General features: G+C 37.4%; 1 protein-coding gene across 7 annotated transcripts in view; it reads right to left on the reverse strand.

Moving 5' to 3' along the window:
• PLCB4 (phospholipase C beta 4) overlaps positions 1 to 22542 on the reverse strand; it is a 201430-nt gene that overhangs the window by 20233 nt on the left and 158655 nt on the right. For all 7 annotated transcript variants that reach the window (XM_069850180.1, XM_069850178.1, XM_069850177.1 and 4 more), the window contains 8 exons: positions 21201 to 21303; positions 20067 to 20231; positions 17034 to 17238; positions 12567 to 12655; positions 11976 to 12126; positions 9359 to 9408; positions 9170 to 9235; positions 3900 to 4015 (listed from right to left, as the gene is read on the reverse strand). In XM_069850180.1, coding sequence (XP_069706281.1) covers positions 3900 to 4015; positions 9170 to 9235; positions 9359 to 9408; positions 11976 to 12126; positions 12567 to 12655; positions 17034 to 17238; positions 20067 to 20231; positions 21201 to 21303 — 945 coding nt within the window. The remainder of the gene's footprint in view (positions 1 to 3899; positions 4016 to 9169; positions 9236 to 9358; positions 9409 to 11975; positions 12127 to 12566; positions 12656 to 17033; positions 17239 to 20066; positions 20232 to 21200; positions 21304 to 22542) is intronic.

The raw sequence follows: 22542 nt of genomic DNA on the forward strand, positions 1-22542 counted from the left end.
AAGGCTTAAAATACCCTGCCAAGAGAAACCAGTTTCTGCCTCAAAACTTACAGGCATATTCATTGCCTTGCCATGATTTTATCCTCTGTTTTAAAACTAATTGTTCAGTTAAAGTTACTAGGGTTGAATGCAAGTTGCAAAGTTTGTTTGGTGCAGAAGTCATGATTCTAAGGAACAGGCTGGTAAAATGCCCACAGATGCCCATGCTGCAGCTCCCCTGACATGCCTGTGGGTAAGGAGATGAATGACTTCTCACCCACAGCATTTCCTTTGCTAAACCAAACTACTTGGGCTGCGCACTGGGTGGGATGCGTACACAAAAAAACTATTCCTTTGCAGCTACAAAAGGAATTTCAATTACTGTCTCATCAAAATCAATACATTTTCGAAGGCTGACAAGCTCCATCTTTACCAATCTCATTGTTCTCTTTTTTTGCAGTGAAGGTTTTTTATAACAGAATACAAATTCACACACTGAAAGTCTCTGGGGTTTTTTTTTGTCCAGAATAATACAACCTAGGAAGAGTCTATTTTAACATCACTGTAATATTTCTCTGTCGGATCATCCACTGATATAAAATAGTTTAACTCTACTGAGTGGATGGAGCCACATTCATTTTATCATCTGAAGCTGGCCCTAATAAGAATGGCTATTGCTTGACTGCAGTAACATTAATGCATGTTTGCTCTAGAAAATGAGATTTATGAAACTCTTAACATGTTTAAATCCTATTTTAATATCAAAGTACTGCTAAACTTATGGAAATCAGCTGAAAATTTTATCATCAAACAGTACTAGGAAAACCCTTACAGAAGATATTAGTGTGATGTGCCTAGTATTCCCAAGGGCTACCAGAAGGACTAGTAATTTTTCTATTCATAGCAAGGGAATTTTGGTAGAGATTTCTAACACTCACTTGACACTTTGGAAGTAGTAAAGGCATAGAGGCAGGTTCTGACCACTGCTACCTCTGCCTGAAAAAACCCCACCAAACACCAAACAGATGGAAAGAAAGTATTTTTGATTAAGCATGTGGGTAACTGTTATCAGAGTCTGACTATAATTCATAGAAGATTTGTCATACACTATGAAAAAAGCTGCTTCTTAGGTAAATCCAACACATTTTATCCTAGATTAGTCTAATTGGTTCAATCATTGGACTTTTCAGAAGCCCAGATATCAAAACCACCAGCTGATCCCTTCTCTGGAAATGCATCTTTCATAATATCTCAAAGCAACTTTCATCTACTCTGGACATAACAAGAATTGTCCCCAGCTGCAGTGGCATAGCCCATGGTTAAACCATCAAGTCATAGTTTAGAACAAATACCTAAGAGCAGCCCAACACAATGTCGCATGTCTGTGTTCCCACACACACATAAACTTTAATTTCTGGAGAGTGCTGACAAATCAGAAAGATCTTTATGTACCCTCAACTCCATTTCAGAGTGGGAACATGAGCATACGTATCCCCGTAAGCCTCTGCAAGATTTGTAAGCATTTGAAGTTACAACAGAAATAGCACAGGGAGCAAAATCCTGTCCATCTGTCAGTGAATTACCATGTGATTAAAAAATTCTACTTTGCTGAACAATATGCAGTTGACATTTGTCACACCATGTGGCAGAAATGGACCATGAAAAATTGCACAACAAAATCAGAACAGAAAGTCTTCTATACACTTATTAAAAAGCCTTTTCTTCAGTAAGTATCTGACAATTTCACTATGAATGCCTTAAAGCACATTTTACATGTTCTTTTACAACTTTTAATGCTTGTAAAAGTTCCAAACTCATAGCCAAGGAAATGTAGCACGTCCTGTACTCACTAAACTCAGGACCCTTTATTCATCAGATCATTTCAGTTTAATAAAGACTTTTAAGTCTCAATCATTGTGTTCACTTTTAACCATGTCCTTAAATATACTACACAGTTGGGATGAAGAAAAGTGTGTGCTTAAGTACCTCACTGAATGGGCTCTCAGGGCTGCATACATAATGACCCTGAAGGAAGCCCTTAAAACACTTTAATACAGAATTTAAAAGTGTTTTCATAGAAAGTCTCTGCTGATACTGGATTTCATTTGGCTGTTAATTAGGTATCAATGGTTATTCTTCTAACAATGAAGAGCCATCAGGTAGCTGAGAGCTCTGGAGTGCATGGAAAGTACAAAGTCATGGTGAGGAACAGTGTTTGGCTGTGTATCTGCTTCTGGAGCAGTCATTTCTAACTTTAAAAAAAAACCAAACTTTTTTATGATGTAAAACTATCATAATGGCTTTGGCATCCATGAGAGAAGTGTTACAAAATTAATACTGCAAGTAGTCAATGAAGTTATCTCAAAACAAAAATCAAATTATCAACTACTTTTACACTTGTCCCACTTGGGGCTACTCTGGAAAGCACTTTCCACTAGTTACTGCACAAAGACAGCCACTGCCACCTTTAACTTTCTGACACATCTTCATTTGTTGCTTTGCCTAGACAGACAGACAGAGGCACTGGCTTCTTCTCAGGCTATAAGAAACAGCAATTCATGACTCTTCTGATACGAGATTCTTAAATGCAGGGAAGCCTTTCTCCCCCAACAATAATTACGGTGCAACATCCAGGGCTTAGTTCAATGTCACTGTAGTAAGAACCCTGACTGTAATTATAAATCCAGCTGTATCAATAACCTTCTGCTGTGTTATACTCAAAGGAAATGGAATCAAAACCACATTAAATTATTTAGTCCTTCAGTTGTTCACACTCTGTCTGGAAAAGGAGTAATTTTCTGGAAGAAACTACCTGACTTACAAATTTGCGTGCTTACAGTTCTCCTTTCTTGAACCAAAAAAACCCACAACATGAGCTTTTAACAAAATGAGGAGAATTCTTCTTACCTTGCTTACTTCTGACAGTTCTGTTTCTGTTCCAAAGCAAGTTTATAATATGCACACACAAAAATGACTGCCATTCCAAACAATTTACAAAACAAAAAGTATTTGTGGAAGAGTCCAATGCCAAAGAGGCAGCTACATTCAGTATTCAGTAAGTTGGTTGCCAGTTGTTGTTGCCAGATGACAACAATACAAAATTAAGGCTAACTGTGAGCACAGCTTCATAAAGAACTAAATAAAGTAATTCCTGCTTTCAGTCACAGTATTGCAGTATAAATCACTGTCTCAATGAAATGCTAGTCATAGGGTGAAAGGTTGAGAGGAGAAACTGTTGCCAGATTGCATGATAGCACCAAGGCAACAGCAGGTCCTGCTACAGAATTCTAAATAGGACTGTAAGAGGAACATTTTACTAAAGTCACCAGTATCTTCCAGTTACTTTTCTGGGACAATTAAGAGACTTGCATAGAAAATGTCCCAGGGCATCAGCTAGTGCGAACCAAACCAGCTTCGCTCAAGTCAAAGGAGTAATACTGATTTATTCCAGCAGAGGATCTGAATGTTTTTTTGATAAAAAAGCCTTCAACTTGACAATACACAGAAGTGTATATTAAAATGTTCAGGATATAGAAGCCAGCTTTTTTCCCCCAAATCAAATCATTGCTACTTCCTGGACATTAGACCTATTGAGGACATTAGTCTGCTCTCACTGAATACAACAGTGACATTCCCTGGGGAGTGCAATGAGACCAGATCAGACCACAGAAATAAAAATCTGAGGCAACTTCTTCTCTCTTGCTTTTTAAACTCTAATGGTAGACAACTAGAGAAAGGCAAAGCAAGTCCAACGTTTATGGACTGCTGCTAGAGCCTTCAGGCAGCTCATACTCAGTTTGATACAGGATGCCGGTTCAAGCTGCAATTCATTCCTCTGAATGACCTTTTTATGATTTTCTTCCAGACCACAAAGCATAAAATCTATTTTAAGTCTAAAAAAAATTTAAAACATATCTTACCCCTTCTTCTTGATTGCTTTCTCTAACATTTTCTCGTATGATACCTTTTCTTTATCATATTGTGCCACTATTTTGTCAATTTGTGTGCAGTGCAACTTCTGCATAGCGCTGTGTTCCTGGAAAACAGTAGGACCTTACAATTAGGTTGCTGGACTTTTAATATTTAGTTTTCTTACAGTGTAAAAATATCAGTGTACAAACAGGCAAATTTGACAATGGAATTTAATCTGGCTTAGCCACCTGGTATTAAGGGTTCCAGATATTCCACCTTAAGCACTAAAACATTTCTCCTTTGTTTGAAAAATGAAAATCTGTAGGGGATCTTAAAAATATGGTATACCTTAAAATAAAAGCATGATGGGGAAAAACTTCATCTCTTTGAATAAACATCCATTTAAGTGCAATGTAAAAAATCAGATATACAAGCTCAAATTGTATCACTGAAAGTTTCTGAATGCAGAGGTGAACACATCTCAACCCAGTCCCCCCTTCCTCAGTCTATCTCACACTAAATACAGTGCTAGCTCCTTGGCTGCTGCAAATCAAATAGCTCCAATTTCAAACATTAGCTAAAAATCAAATCATTAACAACTGACGTTCTGAAAATCTGACCTGTGACCCCTAATGACAGCAGCAACCTTATGATTTAGAAATTCCACCTTATTGCAGAGCACCTGCCTTTGTAGTCGATAGTAAGCTGTGCTATATGACTTTCAACTACACACACGGACTGCAAATAACCATTACTCACTGTTTTTCCCCTCCTCAAACAAAACAGCACCTGCTGATAAACTCGACATACAGGGCTACCTGTGGAGTATTACACATCAACGCTAACCCACTGTTACTACCGTTGTTATATGACTTATATTGGTGAAGTGGCAGGGTAGGTTGTGTATGGAAGGGGAGTCAAAAACTGTCCCTATGATGAACAGACGAATCACTAATGCTCGTTACACGACTGTCTCTAGCAATTCCATTCCATTACAAGACTGTACCAGAAACAACACACTTCACTTGGTGCTTATGTGTTGACCTCATTATTTAACTCGACTTTGTGTTCTCCTTTATCAGAACAGCTGCTCATAATGATGCAAATATTTAACTATCGTGGAGAGCACTAAATATTGAATTTACATTACAATAGGAACAAGTGTTATTCTTGAATTTATGTTATTTTATTAATATCCAATTGCTCCACATTTAATCTAATAGTGAAGAAAGCCTTACATTAATTAAAATGGCCTCTTCCAGTACTTCATCTCTATTTTGGCTTATAGCTAGTTTTGCATTTATTCTATCCTTGCTATTCCATTGCTTTTTGTTACTATTTTCTATACACCTGTGTTTGCCTTATAATTGTTTCTTTCTTTCAAAATACTAATTAAAGACTTCTACATTCACTTTTACCAAAACATTAAACCAAATGTGATGCTTTTAAAAATATAGCCCTAGGCTGTACCTGAGCACTCCAACATCTGCTAAGCACCCCCTGGGAAATGCATACAGCTTGCAAATTTTGTGTTTAGAATGGGGAACTGAATTTTCTGTTCTACAGAGGATTTAAAGGGAAACAGTTACACTCCATCAATATTAAAACATGCCAGCTTTACCAGGCAGTAGTTACAGTGACTAACCAGGTAGGAAAAAAAAAACGGACAGTGGAAAGAATGACGTAAGCTTGACAGTGGCAGCCAGCAACAAGTGAAGTGACTAAGAGAATCTTCCAAACTATCCATTCCCCCCTAGGTGAAAAGAACAATACAATTCTTGAAAAAAAAGACTAAGCGCGAACATTCCACAGCATGAGACATCTGCATACTCATGTAACATTTCTGCATAACCTGGAAGGGCACATCACATAGAGTTAGAATCCCTGTTTCTCCCCCCGGACAGCCATGACTTAAGCCTTCTCTCTTTATCACAAACCCACTCTAATCTTTTGCAGAATGCTGTCTACTCCTCCTTACTCACACACAACACTGTCTGGCACCTGCAACAGATACATGTTGTGGACTGTATCTCCCACATTTCCTTCCCTGATCCTCCTCCCCATCCAGTTAATGAAACACACATTTAATTGTGCACAATACAAACAAAGCCGGAAGAGGCAGACGGGCTACTAACAACCTCTACATACAAGGCACAGAGTACTAGGAGTCAACTGCCTATCAGAGGTCCCTTGAATTCTTTGACCTTTAACCCCTGGAACACTATTTACAATGGGTTACGATGTGAGTCTGATTTTCTGCCTATGCTCAAGGGGAAATTCATCACAGCTAGATGCAGCATACAAAACTTCTGTGAAGATTCTAATAAATGCAAGTGGTTTCGTAGCATCTCAAAACACCTTTAGTACATGGTGTTTTTCAGATGCAAAGTTTCAGGTGGCAATATGTTCTAGATTGATTCATAATCTGTTTGCAAGTAAAACTCTCCTCAGGTAGCTCTCTCATGATTTCCTCAAGTCCACTGAATTTTCAGTTTGAATTTGCACACCTTTTAGATTAATATATTCACAAATTGTATTTAATGATTTTATTACAAACTGAAGCCACAGTTCAGCAAAGGTTCTGAGAGGCCACCAACTGATATAAAAAGACCCAAATCCCAGCAAGCCTATCAATAGGAATAAAGTAAAGAATCATACATATTTCCATTGGCCAGGGGAAAGGAAGGGGACCAAAAATCGCAAATAAATCAGTCTAAGAGAAAGAAAGCTCCTATGATCCAAACTGTTATTGCTGCCTGGTATCTCCCTAAAGCAACAGAAACACTCCTGTGTACAACTCAAAACTGAAGTCTGAAGGATTCTCATTACAGAACACAAAATGAGGAAATAAAGAAAAAGAAACGATAATTTCCAAACCAACAATCCATTTTGTAGTTTATTAGTCTCATAGTCTTTTGCACTGCCTCTTTTGCATTGTGAAATGGAGATCTTTTCAATGATTCTTTTTTAACTAGGCTTCATTTCAAACAGTCCATATATTCAATGTCAATATAGGAGATGAAATCAGGTGATGAATTCTGGGATTCATATTTTTGAGTGGTAACTATGTAATTCTGGTTGCTGTCTATGGCCATATTAAATTCTTTAAGGGGACTCCCAGATTAGCTCTTAGGCTGTGTAAATCAGAGCTCCTTCCTCTCAAACTCTCCACAACTACCTGAAAGCAGGTTGTGGAGAGGAGGGAGCTGGCCTCTTCTCCCAAGTGTCAGGGGACAGGACAAGAGGGAATGGCCTCGAGCTCCACCAGGAGAGCTTCAGGCTTGACATCAGGAAAAAATTTTTCATGGAAAGGGTCACTAGACACTGGAACAGGCTGCCCAGGGAGGTGGTTGAGTCACCTTCCCTGGAGGTGTTTAAAAGATGGATGGATGAGGTGCTGAGGGGCATGGATTAGTGATTGATAGGACTGGTTGGACTTGATGATCCTGGGGGTCTTTTCCAATCTAGTGATTCTGTGAAACTGCTCTCTCTTCCACGATTGTATGCATTTATTTCCATAATGCATTTTCAAAGGCAAACTTTAGATGGAAAAATACTGGACTTTCTTTCCTTTAACAACTTACTCCTCCAGATCTCTGGAGTGTCTGCTCCAGAAATTAGAACCAATCTATCTCTGGAAATTTTAAGTTCAGTGTGCTTTAATATACAAGCTTCTTCAAGCTGATCACAGGTAACAAACTGCATAGCTCTCCTGCTTCACCCCCGCTTATCAAATGCATTAAAACCAGTGAGTACACCAAGCACTTCCCCAAGACATCTGTGAGCTAACACTTCCACACTTTTCTCCTCAGACTCTCTTCTCCAAATTCAGTAAGTTGCCCTTCCTGTCATGTTTAGCAAGGCAAGCTCTAGACAGGCACTTTCTTGTTAGGAAAGACTAGTACTCTGCACTTAAAACCAGCAGGACACAGGCTGGCTGAGACCTAAAATAGCTGTGGTTAAGCTCATGCTGAAAGCCCTCATGACCGCACACCATTTTCAGATTGTGGCTGGCAATTTTTCCCTCAGATTAGAGGAAGAAAGTGCAAGCCTCAACAGACAGATCAATTTTTTTTAACATTAGCAAGTGCAGTCTTGGCTATGATATCCCTACACTACTGTGGGTCACAAATATCAACGACATAGCTCATTGTGTGTGGCTGTTCTCTATGTAACCATGGTACCATTTTCATTTGCAAAAAGCTGATATAGCAAACTGCTGGATCTTGTCCAGTGAATGAGACAGTAGTAGTGATTAAAAAAAGAAGCCGCCTTAAAGGCCAGTCTTAGGAAGGTCCAGAAACTGTCCATGCCCAGAACTGTGGATGACAGATTCTTCTTCTCAAGCAAGGCTTTGCACACACCACTAAAATGGAGAAATCACTAATTTCCTTTCTGCATAGAGTTAGTAAAGAGTCTGAACTATAATTATTCAATTTTCTTGTACTATTAAGAGCCCCACAAAAGTACCAATTACTGAAAGTCCGAACAGTCACGAAAATAAACACAAAGACTGATATTAAAAATGCTTAGGCAACAACATTATCTCAGATCTGCAATGAAATCTACAAGCAAAAGACAGCAAGGGAATAACTGCCCCAAAAACCCAGAATGGATTAGCCAGTATTGCGAAAATTCAGTACTTAAGATACCTTCCTCACTTTTTATACCTCTTTCTGTAACAAGAGTAATGTTTTTTTAGTTATAAAGGACAGGAGAAAATTGGCTGTGATTTTCTAATGAAAAGTACATTTGTGATAGTATTGTATGTATTTGGAACATCTCCGCCAACAGTACCAAGCAAAAAGCTGACTATAAAGTGGTTAACAGACATAAGCAAGGAGATTAGGGTATTTCATTTTTCAGCTACACATTGCTGTTCCCTTTGGCGATTTTGCAGTTTATCCATTCCCTGCCTTCAATGCAGCACCTTCTCATATCATTACTGCCTTTTTTTTTTTTCCAAGCTGCCTGTCAATATGTCATGCAAGATGGAGCTAGATAAAATCATTACCTGAAAAAGGTGAACTTTGGATTATTATATGGGTCAAACAAATGCGCACTGAAACTCAGAGAGACATAAGAAGGGTTGTTAAATGGAAAATTTGCTCACTGGAGCATATTTCAGTGCATTTAAAATATATATGCCTTTCTTGGTGGCCCAACCACTGTTCCCTAGTTCTTCCCTACAATTTAATTAGGAGCTGTCTGTGCTAGTGAGCACTGCAACTTTTTTTCAATTAGCGTGCATTGCTCAGAGAGTTCTTAATGAACATACCTTTGCATGTTTCTTCTTCAAGGCATTCAGCTCTTTCTGCTGTTTCTTTAAATGCTTTATATAAGCCTACAAAAAAGGAGAAGTTGCATGATTTTTATTATGGTCAATTTGACTTTAACCAGATAAAAACCTGGCTACTTAAAACAAATAATTGGGAACACATCTTGAAAAGCTTGTGTGCATACTCACCTTCATTTGCTTTAAATCTTCTATCTTCACTTGAGGAATAAGGTCTATACCTAGGAAAGTATTAATACAGTTTATCTACAACTTCATACTTACTAGTATATCTCATACTTTTAAATTTGAAACATATGGTTAAGTCAGCAATTACTTTTTTCACCACATAATAATGATCACAGGTTAATGAAAAAAATAATCAAGATATAGCTAAGATACAGTTAATTTCCATTTCAAATGCACTTCTTAATCAATTGCCTTGTGAAAAATAAAACAAATCAATGTATGTATTTCAATGTCTTATAGTTCTGGACTGAAGCGTCAAAACACAGCAATTTAAGAACTGAAAAAGCTCCTTTCCTGAAAACACAGCAAGCCATTTATCTACATTAAAACTACTTGGTCCATGGTTGGAGATTGCTCATTTTGGGTGGGAGGCTTCTTGGGTAAGATTCTACATGACTATATAAAGGGTTAACTGACATTGGATATACTACTTTTCCTCAATTTAAAACACAAACATCATACCAGTGAAAATTTACCTGCCGCCTTACGTTAATGAATGTAAAATTTGCATTTTGGTTACTACCAGGCTATGACAAAAGAAGGAACAGTACATGTCAAAACTAAAGGAGAGTTAAAAATGGAGGAGAAAGACAAAAACATAAATGGAAAGTCTAATGAAAACTACAACAAGCAAATTTGTCATACAAGACTAATAGTACCATTTAGATGTATGAAAATACATTTCGATCACCTTATTTGCAATTCAAACAAAACACAATCTCATCTCATGCTTACACTTTAATAAATGTTTTGTGACACATTATGACTTTTTTAAACTGCTAATCACATTCTACATGTAATCATTAATAAAAGTGTTAACACAATGAGAATTCTAATGCACACATTTTTCCCAAGTTTTTACACAAAAATGTTTGCCTGTGCCTAAGTACACCACAAACCTATATAGTTGACTGCTCTTAATAGTGTCTGTGAACTATAAGATTCTCCCTGCCTTGAAAAGGACTTTCTGCCTTTTATGGTGAATTTAGTTGGAAAATATATGGTATTAACATTAGTCCAGTAAATGAGACTAGAACAGACATAGGCACAAATAAGGGCTGAAATTATCAAAAAAACCAATCACTTGATTATTTCTGAAAATCAGAGAACAAAAAAATCTCCAAGATTCCTGTTCACTTGAAAGCTTTCCCTAGAGACCACTCTATCTTGCTGGATATGTAATTTCTAACAGCAAGGTGAGTTATATATTTTAACAAGGGTAGAATTACTCGGATCTTAAAAAACGATAGAGATAACAACACAAAATAAGGATCGTTACATGGGATAGAAAAATGTACAGCTCTATTTTAACATCTATGAATATGGATAAAAATAGTTGCAGAGAAGAATGTCTAATTACTGAAATCTCCGTTTAAGTCCAGGGCAGCACCAGGTGTCCTGTGCTCTAAACAAACTTCCTCAGGATTTTATTTTAAAACGCAGACTCACCTATTTTGTTCACCAGGTCTGATCCCATGGCAACCAGGAAGCAGTTGCCAATCCCAGCAAATGTTGTGCTTAATTAATGCAGAATAAAACTAATACTGTGCATCTTGGTGATGATACATGAAATATGAAAACATCTCACTGCATAAAATAATGGGGGGTGTTCCACCAGGGAAGAACTTTGAAAGAGTTCAGGTGCCAGAGATGACCTGTTTTATTGCCAAATGTGACTCCAGAGAAATGGCATCTTGTTTCTCAATAAATCTCTTCACATGTGTATTCAGCCATGTCTGATTAAGTTTAAGAACAAGAGCAGTCAGTGCTCCTTTTCACTCCTATCAATCCCTTTGGGCCAATGTGGATGAAAGAGTGACCTAGATTCTAATTCTTGTGGCCTATTAACAGAAATATTTATTGTGTTTCATTCAGCTGTACAAATTTGTTTTCTCACTTACTCTTCATTACCTGTGAGGATACATGGGAAACAAATAATCCCATTTGACTCTATAAGATGATTTTGCAGAGTGAACGGTGAATAGTGAGGAAAAAAATACTTATTCATTTATAAATAAGTACATTTAATATGGACTTTTTTTTACAATAAACATGCCATCTCCATTATCACTACTCAGAGTAAACCCACACACTGAAAACATTCCTAATTGTTGGGAAATCTCTACAGAATCCAATCAATTCTAAATACCTTTAATTACATAAATCTGCAACTCCGCCAAGGGATTTGTGGAGGGAGAAAAAAAAATGCAGGAGAGCTTCTGTGGATTATACCAGAAAATAGTCATTCCTATTGGCATTCCTCTGGTAAATCTTTAGTAAACTACTTCCAGTCATGCAGGTTACTACTACTGGCAGTAGGTATACAGCTACACAATGAGGTCACTAGGTAAAATAAAGCTCTATTGGCTTTATACTGCCATTTTAGCAATATACTAAATGTATTTGTGATTAGACAAACACCACTCAATGGAAAAAGAAGTTACCTTCTAAAAGAGTAACAATGAATGGAACTGCAAAGCTAAAACTGAGTAATATGTACTTCTCTGTGACTTTCTGAATCACTTCAGAACCGAGGCAACGGCACATGATTTTTGCCTACCTTTCTTAGCGTCAGTCCCAGATCCAAAGCCTGCAGTGGTGCTTGGTCGGAGTTCAGAGCTACTCTGAGGCGTTACATTGGCTTTGGCATTATTGGCTTTTCCTTTTCTATCATTCTTTGAAGTGTCATTTGGTACATCAGCTATATCACTCTGAAACAAAAATTCACATCACAATAATTTAATTGTTGTTTTACCTATAGTATAAATGTTGGGGTATGGGAAATTTCTGAACTTGTCTACTTTAAATGTAATTAAGAAAATTGCAACAAACTTTCAAACAACATTATAGTCAGTAAAGTATTTGTAAACTATTTTAAATGGCTACCTACTAAAACATGTCTCTTTTCTCATCCTAAAATTTCTATTTCTAAGATGATTTCTACTTCTTAGCATGATTCACGAAAAGTCAGTTTCTGAATGGTAGTTCAGCACGTTAACTAACATAATCTGATATATTTCAGAGCAGAACAAAGAGGCCTGTATTTGAAAATGACAAATGATAAAGGTAATATGCATCAACTGGAGAAGGAAGAGTTTACTTTGAAAAAAGAACATAGCATGAACATAAATGAGCTGCTTGTCATACTTACAGTTTCGATACCCATAGCTCTCATTTGGTCTGCTCTTTTTTCTGTGATAGACAAAAATTTCTTTGGATCTGATAAAGCATCCACGATATCTGTAAGAAAAAACAACCAATTTTCCATGGTCATCAGAGTAATCTGGAAATCAATCTTTTATAAGAGCTTTATTCTACCCTTGTTGTTATGAGCCATGGCTTGCAACAATACTCCAGCTTTGCATTGTGAACTTGACAGGACTGAAAGTGCTCATTGCCACAGCACTTGAACACACTAAGTACATGAATCAGTTTATAATGCACCAAGGAAGCAGTATCAATCCTGTACCCTACTCAGGAAAAACAGAGTAACTCCATCAGACCAAAGTTACCTTAACTTACTCCTCAATGACACCAGAACTTAAGACCAGAATGGGATCTCCTGAACCACAAAGCACTAACAACTTTATCTATTGATTATTTGAAGGGGTGCTGGCTGACTTGAGACTGCAGGGAATTCTAGAAAATGCTGTCATATTTCCTAGCTAAACAGCAGTTTCAGTTAAAGTAGTCAAGAAATCTGTCCTCACTTGCCTTTGTGATGTTCCATGTCTGGAACATGACAGACTGTGAAATGGCTTTTTTTTAATGAACTACAATGACCAATATTTGAATCTTGCACATGACACAATACCACTAGCGGTAACTGGATATCATATAGATTATTGAATCTGTTTTCCACATGCAGCAATAAATCTGCAAGCATAGGTTTACAGAAAGACATTAAATAAACCCTTTCCATGTTTAATTTCAACAGTCAGAGAATTCACAAATGGCAAACGATGCCCACCACAGCAAGAAATGATTTTACAAATTTAATCGATCTAGCATTTACAATAACAATGCATTCAGAGACCACAGCAGTGATCTGTTTTGATGTTCCCTCTGAAACTTTACATTCAGTATCATGGAGAAAAGGGTCACTGGTCTCAGTCAATCAGCCTGCCTTGTCAGAGCACTAACTTAAGAAACAAAGTCTAAATGCTGCAGTCTGATGGGCTCATTGTTAACTACAAAATATGGTCATTTAATTAACTCATGGTTTTCATCACGACCACTAGGAGCACCATGGACAGCACTTCCCTGCAAGGAAGCTGTTTCTTTGCAGAATGCTGCAAAGTCCTATTTTTTGGCCGTTTATGAGTAAAAGATAAATGCTTTTGTACCCTTATATTCTAGATGGTCTCAGTAGCATAACAGGCATAACATTTCTGCAATTACAGTTCTGACATTCATGATTTTCACCACAATTTGAATTTTGCCCATGTTTCAAGTTAGCTTACAACGAATGATGCAAGAGACAGAAGCCGGTCTGTAAAAATACCCAGCTTATCAAAACCTTTGGAAAAAAATTTGCTATCCTTCTTGTGCAAACCAGGGGCTGGACAATATCATTGTCCTTCCAACCTAAGTTGTTCCATGAAATGTTCCTCTTAAGTCACCAGATGCACTTCTCAAGTAAATAAAACATACACAGGGCTCTCATTCCAACGTAAGTCGTATTACCCTTACGAAAAGTTGTATCACATAGCATTGCCCTTGACAGCTCTGTTTATCTACACAAATAGATTGTCTTCAATAAATGTCGTGATCCAATAATGTCTCCTGAAACTTACTTAACATAGACAAAAATGATGTAGAATTTATTTTCAGCCATAACAATGGCATTGTGGCTCAACACCAACTGTTCCCTGCTTCCCTGACCTAGTAAGCACAAGCCTTTTTGTCCTTGACGTGCACTACAGGACTACCCTGCTAACTGTGATGCGTCACTTGAAAATGGAACCTGACTATCACAATTTTCAAGGTAAAAATGACTAACATGTTAGGGAGAGTGAGACCTTTGCAAATTGTATTACTAACCAAACAAGCACATCACCAAAGGCTCAGCATTTCTACTAGGGAGATGTGACTCATCACTGCTTTTCACATTGTCATTTGTCCTCTGCTTACGTTTGCCTTTCTCCCCAGTGAGGTAAGGTGGGGGTGGGGAATGTCATTTTGCAGAAGAATCACAATTTAATAAAAAACTAGGAAAATCACTGGAAGAGTACATTACAGAGGACTCTAATCACTAACCTAAGAACCCATGCTTACAGACTTCTATTATAGAAGCTCCTCTTTGGAGAATGCTACTTCATTTGCATTGATTTGCACCAGTATTGTATTTTATTTGGAACACAGTAGCTGATGCAAATAAACTGATGCAAATACTGAGTTATATGAAAAAATAAAACTATGCACCTTTTAAAGCCTATACTGCATTACCCATTCTAGCTGTTATTTGGTGCAAGTTTTTAAACTTACTCATACAGGTTAAGAAAAAGTAATAGAAAAGAACGTAGGCAGCTACTGAATTGAGCTATACTGTCCTACAGGTTTGGTCAAAAAACCATGGAGATCCTAATGACAGCTCATAAAACAATGAGAAGTTCACTGCAGATGGTAAGCCATTAAAAAACACACGCAAACAGAATACTAATGATTCCATCCAAGTGTCAAAAGTTATTTCCCAGTTGTTCATCATGCTGCTGTTCTATGAGAAAAAGACTTGAGACACATCAAAACTCTTTGGCAAGGGAGAGCAGAAGTAGTAATTGAACTCATTTCATTCATGTCAATATGGAGTCTGTTTTTTCCCAAAGTGACAATTAACTAAAAGAACCAGTTCTTTCATTCTAGTAGCATTTTACTGTAATGATACTGTCACTTAGGAGTAGTAATGTTTTTCTATGTCCTCACTTCTACCAGATAAACCACCTATAGAAATGCTGAAAACATAGTAGATCAACCAGTGCTGAAGTGCACGCAATTTGCAAATTCTAGATTGGTGTTCAAATTATGTTTGAAAAACAAGTCTTTCGCTTCTGAATTTGTACAATGCAGTTTAAAGAAGAAAATAAAAAATATTTTCTCCCTATGTGACTGACACACTCAGCAGCTTGAGCCACATCAAATTCTGATAGATTTAAATCCTACTCTTAGAAAAAGTGCAATATCATTCAGAAAAACAATCCAGAAAAACAGAAACATTCTCCTAGTTTAGAAAATATTTTAATTGATTCATTTACTGTCAAAAGCTTAAGTTCAGAAAATAATTATAGCACAAGCTTAAACGTGTCCCTTATGTTCACGGATGAATTACTGCCTTGAAAATCTTAAGTTTAAGCAGAACCTTAAATTTACCTTGGAACAGCACCCCTGAAGTTAAATACTGTAGACTAAACACACTGCATGTGTGGTGCTTCAAGTGGTGCTTCAAGACTCCAGCTGACTTGCCAGCAACGAGGATTTCACATATGCACAACACAAACGCTTCTGTAAATGCTTAACATTTTCCATGAAGTATTGTTACTGAAGTATAGGCCTGTTCATTTTTTTAAAGCCTGGATAAATACCAGTACACACAGACTTGGAGATACACTAATATACTAGGTAAGCCTTCCCTTTCTCCAGTTTGTACTATGGAAATGGCACTGAGAGAAGAGGCAGTAATTCTTTGTATGGCCAGCAGGTTTGAAATAATTTTTGCAAAGAGCAATGCAACCTTTTTATCAATAACGCTTCATGAATCAACCCTAAGGTGAACTTCATTTTGCTGTAGTCAGAGCACTAACATCTAGTGCAATGTCTATATTACAGTTTTAAATGGCTTATATAATGTTTAGCCTTCAAACAAATTTCATCTGCAGTGAAGAAAACATTTCCCAGAGGTACACCCTTAGCGTGAACTTACCCATTACACTGATTTAAGTGGTGTAATGATTATTCTAATGTGTTTGTTTCCACCCACGTGTGGCAACGTGGTATTGCTCAAGTATAAATGATCATGGCCCTGCCAAGCGGATCATGGAAATGACTTGCATTAAATATTACTTTTCTGACAACCTCAAAATAATTAAACCACACTAAAAACATGTAATATTGGGAGGGAAAAATGCAGAAAGGTTTTGAATGCTAAGTTATTTCACTGCCCATTTTTAGCAATACGACAATATTCTCAAGAACACTGTTTTCCTTTGAAAAAAATACACATCTAAATTCTGCACTGATTGTTTATACCTACAGGCCAAACAATATAGCTAAATACATGTTAACCTTATAGATACATACGTCAGAAAAAATATCAAAAGAATAATCTTCCTCAAATGTGAACAGAGGAAACATAATTGAGATAACTAGTATAAGCTTATTTTCCATATTATTTTGTCATTTAACAGATTCATGTCACTATCATTTACACTGAGGCAGGCACTTGGTCTGAAAGCTGATTTCTTAACTGAACATGCAGGGTTTCCATGGAGTTGAAATACTAAATTTTTCCAATCCTCTAGCTTTTTGCATCTGCTTCTAGCTGGCAAACTGGCACCAGAATACTTCAGTACTTCCACATCAACACTCAAGATCTATGAGCTATCGAGATGCAGGTATATCTTACCTCCAAAACCATCAGGCACGTATGTTTTAAGCACAATGTTGCAGAAAACCGTTGGAAGAGAGAGTGGTTTGTTGCCCTCGTTCCGAAGTGAAATGTGTCTGTAACCTGCCTGCAGACCATCCAGGGGCAGGATCCTCTGACCAATCAACTTATTATTGTCATCATATACTGCTATTCTTAGGACAGCAAGATCAGGAAGAATAACCTGGAAAGCCATAAAATGAAGAAATTCAATGATTCTAATAGAGTACAACTCTCCCCACCTCCTATGTGTGAACTACTAACTTTGTATGCCGGAAGCAGGCTATCATCACTGTAAGATAATGTAATTCTCTGCAAACTGCACATTTTGAGATTAATCTTCCCTAGAAAAGCGCTTTTTTCACTCTAAATAATGGGTAGATTTCAGAATATGCAAATCCTGCATCTTACAGTTAGACTACCTAAATATTTCGCATATTTATTTTTCATCACCGAAGACTGGCGACATCAATAAAAAGGCAGCTAATACCACCTGGGAAATGACAGATACAGTGGCAATCGAAGGGTAGACAGTGCTCAAATAGGAGGAGCCATGACAGAAAGATGGGATTTGGGATGTAATCAAATGGACAACGAAGAATGGAAGAAGCAAGCACAAGCTTATGGGGATGTATGTGGAACTATGCATTCTGCAAAGGGGAGAAGCAGGCAGAGAGGTGCAGGACAGCTTGACAGACCTACTGAAATGGTGTGCTGCCTGCAGAAGTAGGTGTGCTGTACTCATGACGTGAAGTGCACATGGTATGCATGATGGGTAGGGATGCTGCCAGCTATCTGTATCTGTCAGCCCCCATCTGGAGTGACCAAAACATTAACAAAAATATTCTCTGCCTTCCCCAGAACAAAGGCACTGCCTCTGTGCATGGAATAGCGAGAAGACAGCCTAACTGAGAGGCGTGGCCTCTGCCAGCCTGCCTCGACTATGCCCTGGGAAAGGTCTTCCCACTCACTCCCTACCTGGCTCTACTCACCAACGCTTATGGGAAAAAAGGGAAGACCTAAGTAAACTGCATCTAACACCTCCCTTAGACTTTCCACGTCACTATAATTTTCAGTCTTAAAGGGCACAAAGTAAAGTCTGCTATTGGTTTCCAAACCCACCTGAGCTATTCATGGATATGCTTTTCTACTTGATTATAACTTAGCACTCCCAGCACAGGTTACGACCAGCACTCACCCCGTTTTCCCCCTTACACAACAAAGTGACAACACAGAACTTGGATTAGAATGACTGAAGCTTTATTTTAATTAAAATAAAAACAAGAAAACATGAGAGAAGAACAATCAAACATATTACCTGAGGGCAAATGTGTAGGATTAAACATCAGCTTGAGGAGAACATTATAACCCAAACAGGGAAGGTAAGACCTCTCCTCTACAGGTCAGAGAACAGCATGCCTTTCATTATATGATGCGCCCAGACACAGATTTTCTAGGGAGCCAGAACTTCCAGGGACTAAGAAGTTTACTGTTCCCTCTCCATTAATTTGTTCTACGGTATCCTGATAGGCACTTCCACTCTCAAGACATTTTAGCACTGTGTATCCCATGCCTTCACGTCCTCTGATTAGAGGAACTGTTCCTGCTGTGTTAATGCCACTCATTTGCTTGGTCATCAACTTGTGTCTCAATTACAATGGCAAGTCTGATACATTTGGGGCCTGAGATGAAGGAAAATAGTCTCCTGGCTGACTAACAGCAGAAGTTATTCAAGAGAATGTGTAACCATGTAAATGTTCATTGCAGAGTAGAGCAGAAAGTCCAAGGGATATTGGCATCAGCTACTGTACCCATGCCATAAGACCTAGGTACCCCCCTTTCAGACTGAAGCTGTATGCACCCTGTAATTTATGGGCCTTTTGATTGAAGAAATCAGAAAGCAGCAGATGCTGGCCATATGGCCAGCAAGCCGTGCGCAGTATGATTGCCTGTCATTGTATCTAAGCATCTTCCCTCTGCCTCCTCATATACAGAGAAAAGCACTTAAAAGTCACATTCATTCCACAATATATTTTAGAAAAATCTCTTGCATTAACTACGTTTCTACTAAAAACTGTTTATACCGTTAAGAAAGCAGATTATGTGTAATATACCCAAGTGTGAACTGTTATCAACACTTGGTAAAGTTTGTCATTTTGGAATAAAAAGAGCAACAATTCTGCATGACAACAAAACAGGTGTAAGCAAAACAGACATTATCGAAGACGGCACTGCTAACACACGTAGTCTGGATGAAACTCCAGCTGACAGAAAAATATATATATATGTATATCATATATATAAAGACTGAGAGATAAAACCTGAACATGGACAACTGATCTCTCTTTTTAAATCCCCCATACTAAGAAAAAAAGGTTTGTTTTCCTTCTGTTATTAAAAAAAAAAATAAAGAAAAAGGTACATGATGCACATGGACTACTGAAGGAGGGAGCTGGCAACACATCTGAGGAACACAGCACCCTTCCAACTTTTCCATGTAATAACATTGACCTTAGCTTTGGATGCAGCATCTCACCTGCCCTCTGGGCTGAAGGAACAGTGCAAGATAGCAGCCACTGCCAGGGCAGGGAAGAAGAAATCTCCAAGGAATGATGGTGTCCACCAGCGGGGCTCATTCTGAGCAGACTGCATACCTTGAACACAGGCATGGCCACGGAAGAGGTGGCTACCTCCAAGTGGGAGGAGGAAGCAAAGGGGAGGGAAAAGCCAAACAGAAACAAAAAAAAAAAAATCATGTGACAGCTACAGAGGTTATCCATTACAAAAACAAAGCAAAATTAAAAAAAAAAAAACAACAAACCTCTTGAAAGCTTATTTCAGCTTTAGATTGTTTACTGTAGTAAACAGGAACCCTACAAACCCTTTTTTATGGGAGCAGTATTTATTCATGCGAGCAGTCAGACTGAAGCAGGGAGGGGTAGCTCAAGTGAGCAAGGATAGTCATATGCAAAAGGGCTGGCAATCACAAACTGCACTTTCCAAATGTCCTACCTTTCGAAATACAAATGATTCTTCATTGTAAACAGGGTTCAAACCATTGTTCATCACCATGCGTGTTCGAAATTCTTTACGTATTGTGTCCGTGGGTAAGCCATACATATCCACTTCTACATACGTACCAATTTTTTTGTCTGATAAGAACTGACCAGATATTACCTGCAATGTAACAGCAGACCAGTAGGCAAAAGCAATACAAAGTACACAGCATTTCATGAATATTCAAAATAATGGCTTTTTAATTGACAACAGTCTGAAAAATACTTTATACAGAACAGATATAATTATTTCATCATATGAAAATGGTAAATTTAGTGCTAAAATTGCACCTCTTTAAGAAAGGTTTTGTGAGAATGCCTTAAATATGTGCTTAAATCAAAATATTTAATCGAACATTTAACATTGAAGAAAAACAACATTAAGAAAAAAGTTTTTGTTCTTCTAGAGGTGCAAACAAAACTCAGATAAAAGCCTAGAATGCACAATGAACCCTTGGTCAGAAAGAGTTTGAAATTTCCATGCTGCACGTAGAAAGTGATAACTGAAAGCTTTGGTCTTTTGTAAATCTGCATATAGGGTATTTGAGCAAAGAGAGTAGGAGTGTCAAGTCATAGAACAGGTTTTAGTATTAGTGTCCTCCCAAAAGCATCCTTTAGAACTACAAGAGAGGTTTTATGGACTTTGTTATTCATAGGTAACTTCAAATTAAGGACCTCCATCACATGAACAATTTTTCTCTATTTATTTTTAAAATATGCTGTCCATGTGTGTCCGTATTCCTCCTTGCCCTATGGCGACAAGTGATTGTTCGTATAATTTCATATGGTCCACAGAAATGAACTTCACTCATTTATTCATTTGTATCAGCTGCAGTAATTCAAAAAGAGCTTGAGGGGCTTTAAAATTCAGTGAGAAAGGGTAATAACAAATCACTTCTAATTCTATCACGTTTCACTCAGATCAAGTAAACACAGATGTCCTAGCCAGAAATAAAAAAAACCAGTGGAAACTATTTGATGAAATCCACACAATCAAAATACATTTTCTGTAAATATCGTATTTCTGTTGACATTTAAATGTGATTTTGGATGTGATAAGATGACAGAAGTTTGTCTATTGCCATTTTACCTGTACAGAACATGTTGCAGCAATTACACCATCTACAGGAGTTTCAGAGAAAGGGTCAAACGTCCGATCTGGTCGTCGCATGAAATCTGGTTTAAGTAGATACCTTATTTTCAAGAAAAAGAAGAGGAAAATTATTCTTGTATGGAAATTAAAATTGTATTAAATACAAATAAAATGGATGTTCTAGCTTTGTGAACTCTCCTACAGCACTGTAAGATATATGCTATCATTCTAGCTAAAGTGTGAGGCAGTTAAAGGAAATATCATTGTTGTCTAGAATACAGATAAATGTTAATCTTAATTTTGAACTACTGAGAGATGAAATTAACCCTGGATTTCAAGATGAAAATAAATGTAATATAATCATGGATACTTCTAAATAATTTAATAATACATTTAAAAAATACAGCGAGTTATATGATAAAAAGTAGATGCTGCCATTTGTTTTAATTCTTTAACACTCTGGAAAAATACAGAAGGCTTATTCAATTTTATTTTGTTAAATGAAGCAGTTCCATAGAGTAAGACTCAGACAATAAATTTCATCTTGAAGCTAATTTTTTTCATCATGGTTATAAAACCTTAGGGGAAATAGCTGATAATGTCAGTGCTGACAGGTTGTTAATTATAGTAGCATGAAAGGTACTACCATAATAACACTTACAATACATCCCTGAGGACTATGCACTGGATCAACATATCAATGAAGCCAATACGTGCTCTGATGAATCAAACCCCAAGGATTCTGCCATCAAAATGAAATAGCAGTTCATTGCAGAAATGCTGCGCTACACGAAACAGGTTCTCTTCCACTGGTGGAAGAAACATGTAACTGGAGTCATCTTGTTAATTCTGCAGCCCTGACAGACAACAGCTGCTAGATTACTTTTTATCTACCATTAGTCTCTCTGTTGAATCACTGGTACACAACACTATAAAGACCCAGCTAGAATTCAGAAATAATTACAAAATGTTGGATGAATTCCAATGGAAAGAATGTCAATGTTTTCTCCCATTTTTCTGACAATGTGGCTTCTGTTTTGGAAAGTGATACCCCTTATTTTTCTTATATTTTAAGTGTGTGATTTCATAATATTTTCTTAATTCTAAGTAGGTTGTGGGCAGAGGGGAACTCTCAGAAGTATCCTTAGCACCTGACTTAGGCCTGCAGAAATAAAAAAATATTGTAGCAAGAGTGACTCAACCTTGTTTCACCAGCATGAAAACTGCAAATTAGAGGAAGAAAGAAGTACAGATAGAAGGATTTTTTAATTTATTTTCATTGCCCTGCATGTTTTCTGTGATTGAAGCAGCACCATGTTCATAAGGCATATAAAAATAT

The sequence above is a fragment of the Phaenicophaeus curvirostris genome, chromosome 2, assembly GCF_032191515.1.
Source record: "Phaenicophaeus curvirostris isolate KB17595 chromosome 2, BPBGC_Pcur_1.0, whole genome shotgun sequence".
NCBI lineage: Eukaryota > Metazoa > Chordata > Aves > Cuculiformes > Cuculidae > Phaenicophaeus > Phaenicophaeus curvirostris.